Here is a 15514-nt window from a genome sequence, read left to right on the forward strand (position 1 = left end):
AGAAGTAGAAGCTGAAAACATCTTCCCTTTCTGGGCTTAGCAGAAGTGGGGGAGAGCAAGGGCAGCTCCAGCGGAGGGCAGCAGCTAGCATCCAGACCTTGTGAGTCAAGTACTCAGGGACTAAATCTGTTTCTGTTGGATGTGGGCTTCTTGGACTGCATCAAGACCTCACAGAGGGCTCCTTTGTAAAAGTATTACCTAAAAGGGTCATCTCATGGGGTTGCTATGAGGTCAAAAAGAAGTCACATCTCAGACTAATCTTCAGAGTGCAATCAGTTCTTGTTCCAAGTAAACCATGAACTAAGGCTCTGCACACTATAGACCCCCACAAAAAGCAAACACAGGACCAATGTCTAGAGCAGTGCTTCTCAACTCCTAATGCTATGACCGTTAACATTATTCCTCAAGTTGTGGCGACTCCCAACCATAAAATTATTTTATTGCTATTTCGTACTGTAATTTTCTACTGTTATGAATTATAATGTAAGTATCTGTATTTTCCAGTGGTCTGAGGTGACCTCTGTAAAAGGGGTCATTCAATCCCAAAGAGGTCACAACCCACATATTGAGAACCACTGGTCTAGAACCAGGACATGCACAAGACTGGAAACGCTATTCTTGTTTCCAGCTATTTCATGTCCAGCTGGGACACCAATCCCCAGGAACAGAAGACAAGGTAGGTTAGTGGTGTGCCAGAAACTCCCTCCCCATTCACCGGTCGTTAAAAGTCCAAGAAGACAGCAGTGTTGAGGCATATTCCAGAAAAAATAGAGATCTGTTTAGTCACTGAACCAACAGGCCAACAAGGAAAGGATGAAGCCAGCAGTAAGAGGAGCTATGAGTGCATAGGAAAGGCACTGCCCCTCCCTCCAAACATAGAGGCAATCTATATATACATAGGCACCCTACACACATACATACACACATATGCATATAACTCATGAATAAAAATGTACACAGGCACCACACAGATATATGTTCATGCATATACACACACTCATTTGCACACTAACTCAAGCACACATGATCACGAGGCCTCTTCCTAGCCTCTTCCTATCAGGGCCCACACTGTCCCCCCCCTTTTAGGCAGGGTAGGAACCAGCTTTTCTAGCCCCTGGTTCATCTACCTGCTGCCACTCCTCATGTAGTTCTCCGCGCCATCCCTTGACTGGCATCCAGTCTATGCACTACCTCTACCACCAGCGTCTTCCTCTGGGCCCACTTCACTCTTTTCAGAGGAAATTGGAACAGGAAAGAGATAGAAAGCGCCTGGAGATCAAAACCAAGACCTCAACCTATCAGGGTAGATCTCAACATTCATCAAACATGGGATGGGGGCCACGTCCCAGGTTGGGTGCAGGGGACAGAGTAGTTACCAAAGAGACTGAATAGTTGATAAGTAGCTAGATAATTTTCAGTGATCTGTTGGTCTTTAGAACGCTGGGGGAAAACTGCCCAGTGCACTGTGACATCAGGAATGGGCTTCTTCCAGGCAAACTCATGTTCACACTTAGACAGGAAGCAGAGCCACAGGGATAGCCATTCTTCTGAGTCTGTGTCATCCTTCAATCCCACACAAGTGGTACTGGGAGCACACATCTGCTCATCAAATGCCATGGGGCTTGAAGCGGGAGGAGGACGACTTAAGGACAGTAGCTTTTATTCCCCAAGGAGAGCTAGTCTATGTACATTACCCTCCCTGCCATGTCTTTCCTTTAGGAAACCTGTCCTGGACAATGGGCCAAATCGGGCACCCTTCTGTATCTGTAGGGCAGTCTGGGAATTACTGTCAAGCATCAAGGGGATAGAAGAGCAGACAGACATCAACATCACCCCAAGATGTTGAAGAAAACTGAAACTGCCTTAGAAACGACTCCTGTGATTAGAGGGCCTTTTCAGAGGCACAGGCTCCAGGGACCCAGGCCTCCCATGTAGTTAGTATTTCTAGGCTCCAGGGACCCAGGCCGCTCGTGTACTTAGTATTCCTGGTTCTATCTTCCAATAAATACTGGCCAGCTAGACTAACAAGCATCTACATATTTCAAAGAAAAAGGGGCCCCAGCTGGGATGGAGATGTATGCTTCACGGTACTGGGATCCAACCCTGTGGGTACACCCTTTAGCAGCTAACCTATTCAAGACAGTATAGACTTTCCTAAACTTCTCCACCTCCTCCCTTATTCAAACATGCTAACACTATTTTTAGTCCAGGGCATTCAGGTGCACAGCAAATATCCCACTGTTACCTTTAATAATCACTTTGCCTTCTTCAAAGAAGTATGCTGAAAATGTGAAACTGTGACCTCCACCCATGAGCTCCCTCCATTCTGCCAGCAAACCAGGGAGTTAAAAGAACATCAAAATCATACCAATGTCCCCTTTCATAGACTGTCCTTTGTCGCACCCTCAGCACCCATATCCTACAAAGATTTTGCATTTAATCTGAAGGCCATCAGATTTCTGTCTTGCCCAACACCCCCAAGAGGACAGTGAGGTCAGGTTTAGGCTCAAAGGCTCTCAGACTGAGATGACAAAGCAGGAGCTATGCCAAGATGGTGGCTGCCCTCACTAGCAACCTTCCTCTCTTGATAGATTTCTTAGAGCACTCAGCCCTGTGTTAAACACAATTTTAAAAGGCACTCCAGCCAAATCCTGTGGTTTAAATGAAGAGACATTTTTGCTGGCAAGAGGGGCCAGAGACAAAAACCTCTACAAGGTTATATAAAAAAAAAAAAAAAAAAAAAAGAACGAACGAACGAACGAAAGAAATCACCAGATCTTAGTTTTACAGAAGTGGAAATATCTAAACACAAACCCAGTAAAGTGCCCTACAGTGTGTCAGATTCCTAGGCCAGCCCTTCGCTATTACAGCACACCTGCTGTCCTTCCTGCCTCTGTCAGCTTCACTGATAGCTGCCATGGTCATCCCTAGCAACCCTTGTGCATACATCACCTTGCTAGATCCTCCACCCAGAGTTTTATCTGCAGCCCCAGTTCACACAGAGAATTAAGGTACAAGAATGTAAATTGATAATTCTGATAGACTGAGAATATACAACCAGTAAGGAGTGAGCTGGGGGCCCTCCCAGCTCTGCAGTCTGCCATGTCCTAGACACCACCACAAAGGGTGTGAGGGCAGCAGATAAAGATGGCCACAGCACCTGAAGATCCTGGTCTTCCCTGTTCTGACCAAGTGCCTTGGCCCTCACTCCCAGTCATCGCTCATTCACACTTCCCTCCCTGTGCTGGAAACAGAGATAAGCAAGCAAGCCAGCAATTGTTTGGATATCTAAATGAGGAAAATTAATGAATGAATGATGAGTGGTAAATGAATGAGATGCAAGGTACACTACTCTACCTTCCCCGCTTCTGCTTCTCACCTGTAAAGGTTAAATGCTACTTCTAAGAGCTAAGAGTGTAAGCTCCCACAAATGTAAATAAATGCCTGTCCCATCTGCCACAGTTCCCAGTGGTTCAGGCTGGAGGGTATAAAGGCCAGGTCTTACACACAATGCCAGCACTGGTTGCGAGGCTGGCTGGAAAGAAGCAGCTGGTGGATTGACATAAAACAGTCACGACATGCCCAGGCCAAGCTCCAACAACATAGTGTAGATACCCAGAGGCCTCACAGAAGTCTTTCTGTTGACCTCCAGCTAGAACACTGGAACACTGCGAACTACAAAGTATCCACTGTCAGTCTGCATCGGGCACTCTGGAGGTTTAGTTTCCTCATTATCTTAACTACAGCTAGTCAATGGTATTCTCCAAGCCCTTATCCAGAACCCACCCCATTCCCAAGTCAAAAGGTGCTATCTGGGCCACACATGTGTCCAAGAATGGCACTCAAAGTTACCTCCAGAAGCAATGTAGAACCCGCTGGGTGCATACTTGGCCACTACCACCTGATGGGCATGTTCCGTGTAGATGTCAGCAATAGCAGGGTTCTGTGGGGAGAAAAGTGGAGGCTGAATGGAAGAAATGTACAGGCAACTACAGTCGCTAGCTTCCAACCTAAGACCAGACCAAGGACACACAATGTTTACCATTAGAGACCATTATGGACAAAGTCCTAGAAAGATATCTGTCCATCCACTGATGCCCATCTGGCCTCTTGGAGTAAGGGAGTCTGAGGTCAGTTTTTGCTGGCTTGCTTTTTTATACTTCCCAATACACCATGAATATGTACTTGTGGAACACTGACCAAACCGACAGTGATTAAGGAGCTCTACGGTTCTCCTGTCCTCCTGTGTAGAATTCATTGTCACCTGACAGCTTCCATCTAGTCTACTCCCACACCGTCTCCTGAGTAGTGCCAATCTTATCCAAGCACTTCTGGCTCTGATGTTCAGGAGCAGAAAGGCATGAGGCTGGGGGCCTTCTGTCAGAAACCTGGACTTGGGGAGAAAAGTGGATTCCCTGCACCGTTCCATAGCACACATCAAAAATGGCTGGACTTGGAGGCAAGAACAGGGTAGAAACTGGGGCTAGAAGCTCTCTCTTCCCCAGTTCATAAAAGCATTCCTGTTCATTCATTCCAAACCCCCTCTCACAAGTATGTACACCTAGGCAGCTCTCAGCACAGCCACAGACGTTTCTCAGCCTCTCCACAGTTAAGCTTGCTTTCTGGAAAGAATAAAGATGCAACTGTCTATCCAGATTCCTGCTGTTGGCTTTCTCCTGACCAGTACTCTCTTAGGAAAGGAGGCAGCTTCCCAGTCTCAAGGCTGAGATCACAGGGGAGAGGGTAAGGTGGTGCCAAGATTTTTCCTGAAGCCCCTGCCTGTCTTCCAAAGACCCTAGAGGTTTGTTTATTCATAGTCAAGGGATCCCATACAGCCTTCACTCTATAGACTAAGATCATCCACCACCAGCCAGCCAATGTAGCCCCTCTGGGACTCCTGAACAACGTCACTTCTCTGTATATGTTGGTCCATTGCCCAGCAAATGTGCCTGCAACCACTACTCACTCATCTTAAGCGACATCTCCTCTGCATCCTCTACAACTTGCCAAGCTGCTTCACAGCTCTTCTGTAGTAATTACTTAGTAAAGCAGTTACCACATCCCTGAGGGGGTTGCATGGAAAGCTGGAAGCCCCACCTCTCCATACAGCATACCTGCAAGTCCTTAATGTGCCTGCCCTTCTCCAACATTTCTGTGACTTGCTTCATGATATCCCATGAGCCACCATAGCACTTAGCAAATAATGTGCTAAATACATGGTGTGAGGTAGGGGAAAAACATTGACAGTCTTTCTCTTTCACCTAAAATGTAACCCATAGAATAAGCATGTGCCAAAAGAGAGAGAGAGAGAGAGAGAGAGAGAGAGAGAGAGAGACTGACTGACTCCAAAGAGGGCATTGAACTAAGTCAGTATACAAGTGAGTGTTCAATAGCACTCATCTTTTAGGAAATGAAAATCAAAACTACCATACCTACAAGAACCAATGAGACCAAAGACACCAGCTGCTAAAGAGGATGAAGGGAAGAGGCACCAGTCTGTCCACACAGTGCTGTTGAAAACGTGGTGACACAGTTGAAAAACAGCTAGGTTTTTTAATCTTATGAAGATTAAATGCATATGGGATGGCAAGATGGCTCAGTGGATAAAGCAACCTGAGTTCAATCCCTGGAACCCACATGAAGGTGGAAGGAGAGAACTGACTTGGAAGTTGCCCTCTGGCCTCCATACATATGCTACACATGCCCGCCAATGATAAAAATAAATTGAAAAAGAAAACCCCATGCCCAAAAAAGGCAACCATGGGAAGAGGGCCTCAAACTGGGGACAACCCCGATGGCAATCAGCAGGTGAACAAGAAAAGTAGGTATGGTATAGCCACCACTCTCAAGACAACACTGTTCAAAACACAAAATGGACCAGGACCAAACTACTAACACCTCACCCAGCTGCACCTCCAAAGCCTCAGTTCATGGAGACCCAGGAGAAACCACACACTTTTGATTCAAGTCACAGGGAGTAAGTTCTAGAATGCTAACCCCTATTAAAATTGCTCAGGAACTGCTATGGATAGCATGCCTGGTAGGAGTCAGGGGGCTTTCTGGAATGCTGGGAGTATTGCCATGGTTACAGGACTAGTCAGGTAAAGCTGGGCACCTGCATAGCACACCTCACCAAGGCAACCCCCCCCCCTCTTGCTCAAATCAGCTCAAGTTTCACATTCTGACCAGCCCCTGATACATCTATCCTCACCTACAGCTGACAGAGCCTCTTGAGGGCTACAAACCCTGCACTAGCTGCAGAATTGGGTGACCTCCTAGGCTGCAAGGGTAGGAAATAAGTCATGAGGAAAAGGCATCCCAAAATGAAGGAAGAGGAGGCAGAGGCCAAGGGACTAAATTCTGCTCCTAACATTCCTGACCCTAAATGGTCAGGGTGCCTGCAGAGGGCTTGCAAAGCCCCAAAGGGCACCAAATCCCGCCTAAGTTGGATGAATCATTCACTTTCTCTCTTACTCGCTCACTCTCGTTTGTATTCTGACTACAACTGGGTCAAAAGACTCCAAATTACAGATAATGACTTGCATCTGAGTCAGCAGCCTCCTCCCCACCTCCCTAGGCTCACAGCAGGAGAATCTACTAGTGCCAGGAAGGTGGGGTGGCTTCCCTGCTCAGGTAACTCTGTGTCCCATTGCAGGAGGCTCGGTCCAGGTCAGAAGACACCCAGAGTGACCATAAACACCCTCACCTCTATTCTGCAAGCACCTAGCTTTCTCTCTAGGGGGAGCAGCCTATCTGAGGAACCAATTTCAGGAGCACGGGTGCATGGTTACCACTGTTACCACTGTGTGCAGGGCCCCACTGCCCTAGCTGGAGCTGGGGTCACCATTCAGGAGAGCCTCCACATGGTAGTGCTCCTCAGCCCAGATGTCCTTCTTACAATACTGCAAGGGGCAGGGGATCAGGCTCTAGCCATCAAGTCAGAGGCCACAGGAATACTGGGAGAAAGCAAAGTGCCACCTCACCACATGGAGACACTGTGGGGTCTACAGGCCTGGATCTCCACTAGGGTTGCCCAGGACTATCCACCAGCCCTGCTGAATACACCCATCTTTACCCAACACATTTTCAACCCAGCTCTTCCAGTGGCTCCTGGTGTTAGCGGCAACCATTTAACCAACACCTCTACCATCCATCAAGCTGGACATCAGTTGGCCCATCCTGTGCCCTGGAACCACAGGCCTTTCTGTATTTCTTGCCTGGGAATGCAGCAGCAATTAGTATAGCCCAGAGTGCTCTATGTTCAGGAGGAAAAGGCTGAGGTTAGGATTAGAGTAGAGGATTGCCTAAATCAACCAGGGTAGCCTGCAGAGGACCTGAGGGAACATACAAACTAAACCTTTAAGTCAGGTCAGTCAGAATCACAAAAGGGGCCTTCATGTGCTTCTTTAATTGTCAAAGGTCACGAGCACTGGGCACCCACCCACTGTTCACCAGTATGAGGTGGAGGCACACTTCCAGGAAGGGCATTGTGATCCAAGTACTCCCAGGCTAGAGGGGGCAGGGACTGGGAGCAGATCCTGTTATGGGCAGGCCTGTGCTAAACACAATGTACAGGGCCCTTCTGTTTCATCAGTGACACATGCCAACCCTGTGTTACTGCAGTCACACAGCTCCAAAACAGCACACACACCTTCACATCCAGAACGTAACTTATGCCTGGGCCAAGCTGAGCCCCAGACTACACCATGCTGAGAGAAATGGTGGATTCCAACTGATCCCTTAGAGCCACCTTCACTTGGTACAGTGCCAGCCCTTGGTAGTAACCACAAGCTGTGGTTCACATGCTGACCAGTCATGCCCCCAATAACTCACGGTGTATTGGTTAACCTGACTGGGCAGACACCAAATAGCACATCAGACACCTTCCCTGGCTCCAAAGCACAACCCTCAGCTTACCATGGTACAAAGTCCTTTCCCTGATACACCCCTCATCCAGCCCATGCTCCACAATCACTGCTTAATCCCCCACTTCCATCTAGAGTGTGCCTCCTTCCCAATCCTAAATCCCCCTGTCCCAGTTAGGATGTAGCAAAATGCACCTTGCCTACCTGGCCTTCGCTGATGTGCAACAACACCCACATTATTTGCGATGTGGTAGCTCCCACCAACCGTCTATATTAAGTGGACTATACACTATAAGCAGGACTTGTGAGTATGATGTATCATCCTAAAGAACCCTGTATTCACTATGACAGGCACTGGATAGACTCTTCTACTGACGCTCCCTTCAAAAAGATGTGAGTTATAATCTAATACCTAACTGAAAAAGTCAAGGCACAATGACACTAAGTGACTTGATGTGACCCAGGCCAGTTACGGTAAGGGCAGGACCTTAAATAACAGTCTTCCTCCACTTGGTCTTATTCTCCTATCAACATCAGTCTGGTTCCTGAGCTCACCCTGGCTGACACACATGTACATGGCTATCATGCTGGATAGAGACGGGTCCTGAGAAGAGGCAGGGTGGTCACTTACAGACCTAAGAGTATTTTAGTGTAACCTGAAAGCATCAGTGACCCTTGGTCTGTGTCAGGATGCTGCCACCTTGCTTCTGTACTTCCTCCTACCTGCCCAGCCCCGGTTGAGCATGAGCCATTGGGAGATGGCTCCATCTAACCAATAGCAAGGCAGGGAGGATGTCCAGCACAAGTGGACAACTTTCTACAGATGTTCTGTGGGTCAGCTTGGCTATACCTAAAGACTATTACTCCTCCTCTATCCCAACATTTGTCCTGCTCAGTAAGGGGTACAAAGAGATGAAGATTCTTGACAGGGAATGATGGCCCAGAGATGTCCTGGGTTTCTATACTGGGTGGAGACTGAAGGTAGAATTGGCTGTGGAGGTGGTATAGGACCTTTCCAGGAAGGTAGCAAGTCCAGTATCAAAGCTGGGAACTAGGATTTTTCTCGAAAACGTGTCACAAGTAGGGAACACTCTCTATAGAGATGACAGATGCAAAGCAGGTAAAGCTCTTTAGAGAGTCAAGGCCTGAAGCAGAACCACTTGTTCACTGGCCTCAAGTACTAGCTGCAGCTTCTTTTCTCATACCAAAAGGGTCTGTCATCTCTCTCCCTGCTCCTCCCAGAAGATATACACCAAACCAAAGCCACTGTGCAGTATATACTGGCTTCCTGTCTGGATTTTGTCCATTTACTGTCTGTCTAAACCCTCCTCTGAGGAAACTCTTGCCCACTTTCTGAAAACCCAAGTGTGCCACTTCTTCAGTAGTTGTCCTTGTGTCTCTTTGGCATGAGTAGTTCTTTCCTCATGCTTTACAGCACTCACAACATTCTTATAACATAGCTAATACACTGTGTGTGAGAATGTCATCTACTAGGGTTGTCAAAACCCGAAACTTCTGCCATTTTGGAGTAGGTATTTCTGTTACAGGATGGTCCTGTGATATGTATAATGTTCAGCAACATCTATCTGTTGAACATCACCAATACACTGTATTTTACATTGATTGTGAACAAAATCACCCTCCTCCAGGAAACAGTGACAGAAGTCTTGACTTACACCTCATGGACTAAGCTAAGCAACACCCTGGCTTACTGGGTACTAGAAATATCAAGAAACAATAGACAGCTACCTAGATGACAAGACTTTTGAGCAAGGCATTTATCTCCAGCTTGCTAATGGGCCTTCCATAATCAAATCATACTGACTCAAACCATAAACACTAGTTTCAACTGCACGGGTAGTTGTCACCTTGACACTGTCAAATATCTTTGAATGCTTCCAGGGGCCTTAAGAACAATGCTGGCCCAGGCAGTGGTGATACAAGCCTTTAATCCCAGCACTTGAGAGGCAGACACAGCCTGGTCTATAAAGTGAGTTCCAGGACAGCAGTGCTATACAGAAAAACCCTACATCAAAAAATTGAAAGAGCAATGCTAGGCTACTGAAGGGTAGCCTGAGCCACACAAATACACACACACACACACAACCTCTGACTGCTGTCTTGAGTCTTCTCCCTCATCCGTGTTGTGGCAGTCACTACTTTACCCATCTGGTAACCATAGATCCTACCAGAGCCCATAGACCCTACCTGCCCTCTGTTGAAGCACCTTGTCTAGTCCTCATCCACCAGGTGGTCTTGGGTGAAGGGAAGAGAATTCCTGGCCCTGGACACTGAGCTGTCTAGTCCTCATTCACCAGGTGGTATTGGGTGAAGGGACTGGAGTTCCTGGCTGTTGCTGTTTGCTCATTTCTGTCTAAGTGGTCATCAAACACAACCTGTACAGTTGCACAGAACTCAATTTGCTAAGACAAATTGTGCTCTATGAGCATGCCCTTTAACATGTACCCCATAGGCTGCAGCCATCCTAGAGATGCAGCAGCGACTCCTTAGGCATGCACCTGGACAGAGGGACTGTTAGTCTTCAAGTACTGTTTCTCCCACCCTCACCTGCAAGGGCCCACACAGGGCCCTTTGTGTACAGCTGGTAACAGATGGTGCCAAATGAAAACTGGTTTGAGTTCAACCTCCTCCAAGCAAGCAGTCCAAAGAGACAAGCCCATGATTACTCCAACTGCTGAGTGTCACTTCCTGAGACCTGATTTTATATAACCAAGTTTCCCAGATATATACCTTAGTTCTGCAGCCCAGAATACCTTAAGTTCTCCTCATGTTCTTTCCCCATTTGGGGTGGGCGGGGGGGTGTCACATTTGTCAAGGGATAAAACTAAAGTTTTCAAATGCCAGTTTCCAGATGGCCTCCATCTCCACATGCTTTTTAACTCTGAAGAGAATTTCCTCTTCAAGTGTGGCAACAGGACATGGGAAAAGAAATAGGGAGCACCTTTCCTACCAGCCAATACAAAAGCCAGGTTCATGAAGCTGTTTCAGTCACAGAAAGCTGACAGGCAGCCCCAGCAGGAGGTGAGAAGAATACACTCATGCAAGTTCAAAAGGTGGGTACCAAAAAACTTAGGATACAGCAGTGCCGTGCACTCTATCCCTGCACCAGGGAGGCAGAAGCAGGCGGAGTTTGGATTTTATGCAGTCTTGGCTATATACTGAAACCCTCTAACAGGAAAAGTAACTAGATGTGGTAACTCGGTGGGATACTGTGTGCCAGGTGTTCCAGTCTAAGGATGTGTGGGGAATGACACAGTCAAAGTCCCACTTTCCTGGAGATGCAGGCAAAGGAGAACATCCTTGAACACTTAGGAACAGCAACAGAAATAGGAGGCTTGGTTAACTTTACTGCCAGCAGAAGGCAAGAGAAGGCCAGAGGCAGAAATGCTGTTTAGGATAAAGGCCCTCTAGTGAGGTAATGCATAAACAGAACTGTAGAAGACAAAAGGGAGCAGGCCTTATGGCCTTATACACATTGGAGAATGACTCTCCAGGCAAAGGCCACACCACCAGTAGGTCCTTAGAGAGATATGTCTGAAGGATGTGTGGCCTGCGAGGAGTGAGTACACAGGCAAGTGGGCCTCGAGCTGACGGAAGAGCACTGGGCAATGCTGCTCAGTGTGAGCCATGGGGAGACTGGTCAGAGCTGCTCCAGGAGGCACAGTAAGAACAAACCGCAGGGCAGCAAGTATGACACACTTGGATACAGCAGGGAGCAAAACAAGGTGAGTCTACAGATTCTGCAGGACTCTAATGAATTGTGACATGGTGGCTAGGGGTTCAGAGTAGTCTTGGCTTTTATACCTTAACACCAGAGGAATAGGGCTGAATCAAGGGGAAGAGACATCCAAGAACCCCAAATATGTTCAGGGACACATAGGAGTCAGGAGTCTACAAGACATTCAGACCTTCCTCAATATGGTGCTAGCCTTCCATCCCTCCTGAATTTGTATTCCTACCAGACCCTTTCTGCAGCCTGAATGTTCCTGAGAATTCACACCTCATTTTCTCTAGCAGCACTCTGTCCTAATAAAAATCTAATCTCATCTCTGAGGACCAGGAGCCCAACAGCAAATTAGTGCATGCCTGATGACATCTAGCTCACAAAGGGATGTAGTAACAGAAAGTAACAGAACCCTATACCATGTTGTCCTGGCACGCCAGGAACTTAATGGGGGGGGGGGGGGGGAGGATGGGACTGACAACAGGACAGAAGTGGCTGCACCTTCAGGAGAGAAAAGTGAAGCCTGGCGGGGAAAACTGGCAGGTTTACACATCACTAGAGGTGAACCCACCCCTTTCAACCTCCCTGTGCACTGCTCCTCTAACAGTACCAGGCCAGCAGAATCAAGGGATGAGCTGACCTAGCACCGGTGACCACTCTGTGTGTGTACTTCTCCCCACTGGAGGTTAATAGACAGAGTGAAGCGGAGGCAGGTATAGTGGTATATTGTTGTGTTTTACTAAATAAAGCTTGCCTGAACATCGGTGCAAAGCAGCCACAGTAGTCAGCCATACAGGCCAGGCAGTAGTTGCACACACCTTTAATGCAACCAGCCATAGAGGCCAGGCAATGGTGGTGCACACCTTTAACACCAGAACTAGAGAAGAATATAAGATGGAAGGAGACAGTTCTCACTCTCAATCCGATTCGTGGATGTAGGATTGCTCATTTTTGGTCTGACGTGGAGGTTAAGAGCCAGTGGCTAGGGGCTGGAGAGATGGCTCAGTGGTTAAGAGCATTGCCTGCTCTTCCAAAGGTCCTGAGTTCAATTCCCAGCAACCATATGGTGGCTCACAACCATCTGTAAAGAGGTCTGGTGCCCTCTTCCGGACCGCAGGCATACACACAGACAGAATACTGTATACATAATAAATAAATAAAATAAATATTTTTTAAAAAAAAAAGAGCCAGTGGCTAGCTGCTCTGCTTTTCTGACCTTCAGGTTGAACCCCAATATGTGTCTTTGAGTTTTTATTATTCGTGCTACAGAGAGACTGTGGAGGAGGCAAAACCAAATCCTCCCCTCCCCCGCCCCGGACACATGAAAATGCTTTAGATATCTTTGTTAATCCACAGAACTCCCAGGTGGCCATCTCCATTTTCCCTTTACTTTCTCAAAACCTTCTGACCTCAATACAGTATTCAGTCCATGACAAGGCTTCCCCAGTTCTAAGGAGACTGGATCAGCTTTCTAGGAATCCATGCAACTAGCAAGGCAGGCTTGCACCCAAACTTCCACCTCACTCGAGGTGCTCAACGATCCTTCCGGGGTCAGAAACTACCACAGGGCTGATGACCGGCTGGCTTAATCAGACCAGCAAAGACACAGTCAGCAGCCACCACAGTCCAGAATGCAGCCTCTCTATAATTTATAAAGAAACTGGGGTCTGCCCGCAGTCAGCTGAGAGGCTCTTGGAGGATACCGGTGTCTGTGAGCCACCTCATCTGATCAAAGATGTTTCCAGCATGCCTGGAGGAGCTGAAGGTGACACTCTTGGTGGAAGAATCAACTAACACCTCCACCTCCATCTCTTTACCACTCCTTCACCAAGCATGTCCCTAGCTCCTGGTTGCCACCTCCAGGTTCCACCCCAAAGCATTCCTTAGGTCTGAGGAGGGGAGAGACAAGATTTGATCAGCCATCCTGGAGATGGAAAGGAGGCAGACTGACTCATTTCAACAGAAGAAAAACAGTAATTTGCAAGGGCCTTCCAAAAAGCTGGCGTGGGAACAGCGGTCATCGGAAGGAAACCACCCTGCTGAACACACTAGTTCCCGTTTCTTCTCTGAGACTCAAATCCAGAACCGTTGGAGTTCAGACGACTGGGTGTGTTGTCTGGACTCTGGCACACCAGGAAGCCGAGGGTATTAGGATGATTAAGCAGAAGGGCCATTTACCAAGTGCTCCACTTGTGCCCGGCCCAGCCAGCATGAGGACGGCTGACCAGCTCAGTCAGTCAGTCAGGCCGCCAGGGAAAGTGGAGGATCACCTCACTCCATTTCCCCAATGCGGAAACTGGGCTCAGAGAGGGCCAATCACCAAGCACCCGTGATCAAGCACCAGCAGACTCAAAGCCCTTGCTCTCCAGAGCCAAACCGATCCAAGCCTCAGTTTCACAGTCAATGGGGGATGGGGGGTGGACGAAACAGTCCAGCCTAGTAATCTGAGGCTCCAAGGTGTGGCTCCTGGGCAGAAGGGGCGTGGCTCCTCCGCTCCCCAGGCCAACCCGCTGGGAGATGAGGGGGCGGAAGGGCAAGAATTCCCGACGGCGGCGGTAGCTCGCAGGGCAGGGACGGAAACAGGCCCCGCGGGGGCATGGGGTACTCACATCGATGTTCCTCAGGATGACGCACTTGCCATTGGTGTAGAGGAAATTATCGCCCTTGGGGTCTCCACCGAGGATCTTGGAGACTCCCCGCTCCACCTGGGGGAGGCTGGCGAACACCTTCTCTGGGGAGACACAAACGCGGGACGGTGCATGAGGGATGGTTCCGGACTCTCGGGACCCGGGGAGTCCTAGGCCGTCAGCTCCGGGGGTCCCAGGCCGGTCATCTGTTGCAGCCTGCGGGTGCGGCCGGCGGACTTCCTGGTCGGCGGCGGTGGCGGCCAGGCCCCGGGGTCGCGCAGTCCGGCCCGCCCAGCCCACAGCGCCCACTCTGGGGTTCCTGGCCCGCACCCCACGGCCGTGCGCGACCCCAGCCGCGCCCGCCTGCCTACACCGACCCCAGAAGCCGGCGGCCGCGCGCCGAGGCCCACGCACTCACTGATCTCGTACGGCATCCTCGCCCACTTGTTACGGCGCCGCGCTCGAATGGGACCTCGCAGTGGCCGAGCCCGGGGACGGCGCGGAAGGCGGCGCCGGGCGTGCCGGGCGCGGAGGGGGCGGTCCGAAGCCCGGCTCCGAGACCCGCTCGCTCCAGCCCTGCCTGCGCGCTGCCACTGCGGACGAACCCAACCCGGAAGCGCGGCCCCGGCGCGGCTCGCCCCCAGCTTTGACCATATATAGTCAAGCGCTCGGCTCGGCGGCTGCAGCCCCACGAGCCTGCGCGGACACCGCCCCGCCCCCCCTCGTGCGTCCCCGCCCCGGAAGTGACGCAAAGGCACGAGCCGTGAAAAGGCGGCGCGGGCCTCTGCAGAAGTCGGCGGACGCTGGTCGTCTGCTCGGATTCTTTCCTTTCTGAGCGTTTGTTCTCCTGCCTTTCTCCAGCTTGGCGCCCCGGCTCGCAAAAGACTTGAAGCCGCAGCGCGGATAGCTTTTAAAATCTCGCTTTTCACTGGGTATACTTAGGCGCTTTTCTTCCTACTACTCTAGACCTGAACTCTCGCTCTCTCTTCTTGTTCTTACTCTTAAAACTTCCTAGTAGCAAAAAAGCCCAGAGCAAAGGATGTAATTGCTAAGACGGCAGGAGTTATTTTCTAAAAACGGGGGCGGCGGCCGGGCATGGCGTTGGGAGCGGGGGAGGCATAAGGGTTGGAACTCTTGTAGTAGAAGGGGGAAAGAAAGCAAAGCCTGGAATTTGCTCTGAACCCCGCAATGACTCAGAGTAAAACGAAGACTTAACAGCTCTGAAAAGCTCTGAAGCCCTAGTTGAGAAACCGGGGATAAGTGGCCTTTCGAAGGAG

General features: G+C 49.5%; 1 protein-coding gene across 1 annotated transcript in view; it reads right to left on the bottom strand.

Moving 5' to 3' along the window:
* Positions 1-14870, bottom strand: part of Wdr1 (WD repeat domain 1) — a 35817-nt gene extending 20947 nt beyond the window's left edge. Inside the window, exons 1-3 of the mRNA XM_041636551.1 lie at positions 14656-14870; positions 14220-14341; positions 3853-3943 (exon numbers count right to left, since the gene is read on the bottom strand). Coding sequence (XP_041492485.1) covers positions 3853-3943; positions 14220-14341; positions 14656-14671 — 229 coding nt within the window. The 5' untranslated portion in view covers positions 14672-14870. The remainder of the gene's footprint in view (positions 1-3852; positions 3944-14219; positions 14342-14655) is intronic.
* Between the last annotated feature and the right edge of the window lie 644 nt (positions 14871-15514).

This window comes from Microtus oregoni, unplaced genomic scaffold, assembly GCF_018167655.1.
Source record: "Microtus oregoni isolate MIOR12 unplaced genomic scaffold, Mior012 000049F_ref0000343, whole genome shotgun sequence".
NCBI lineage: Eukaryota > Metazoa > Chordata > Mammalia > Rodentia > Cricetidae > Microtus > Microtus oregoni.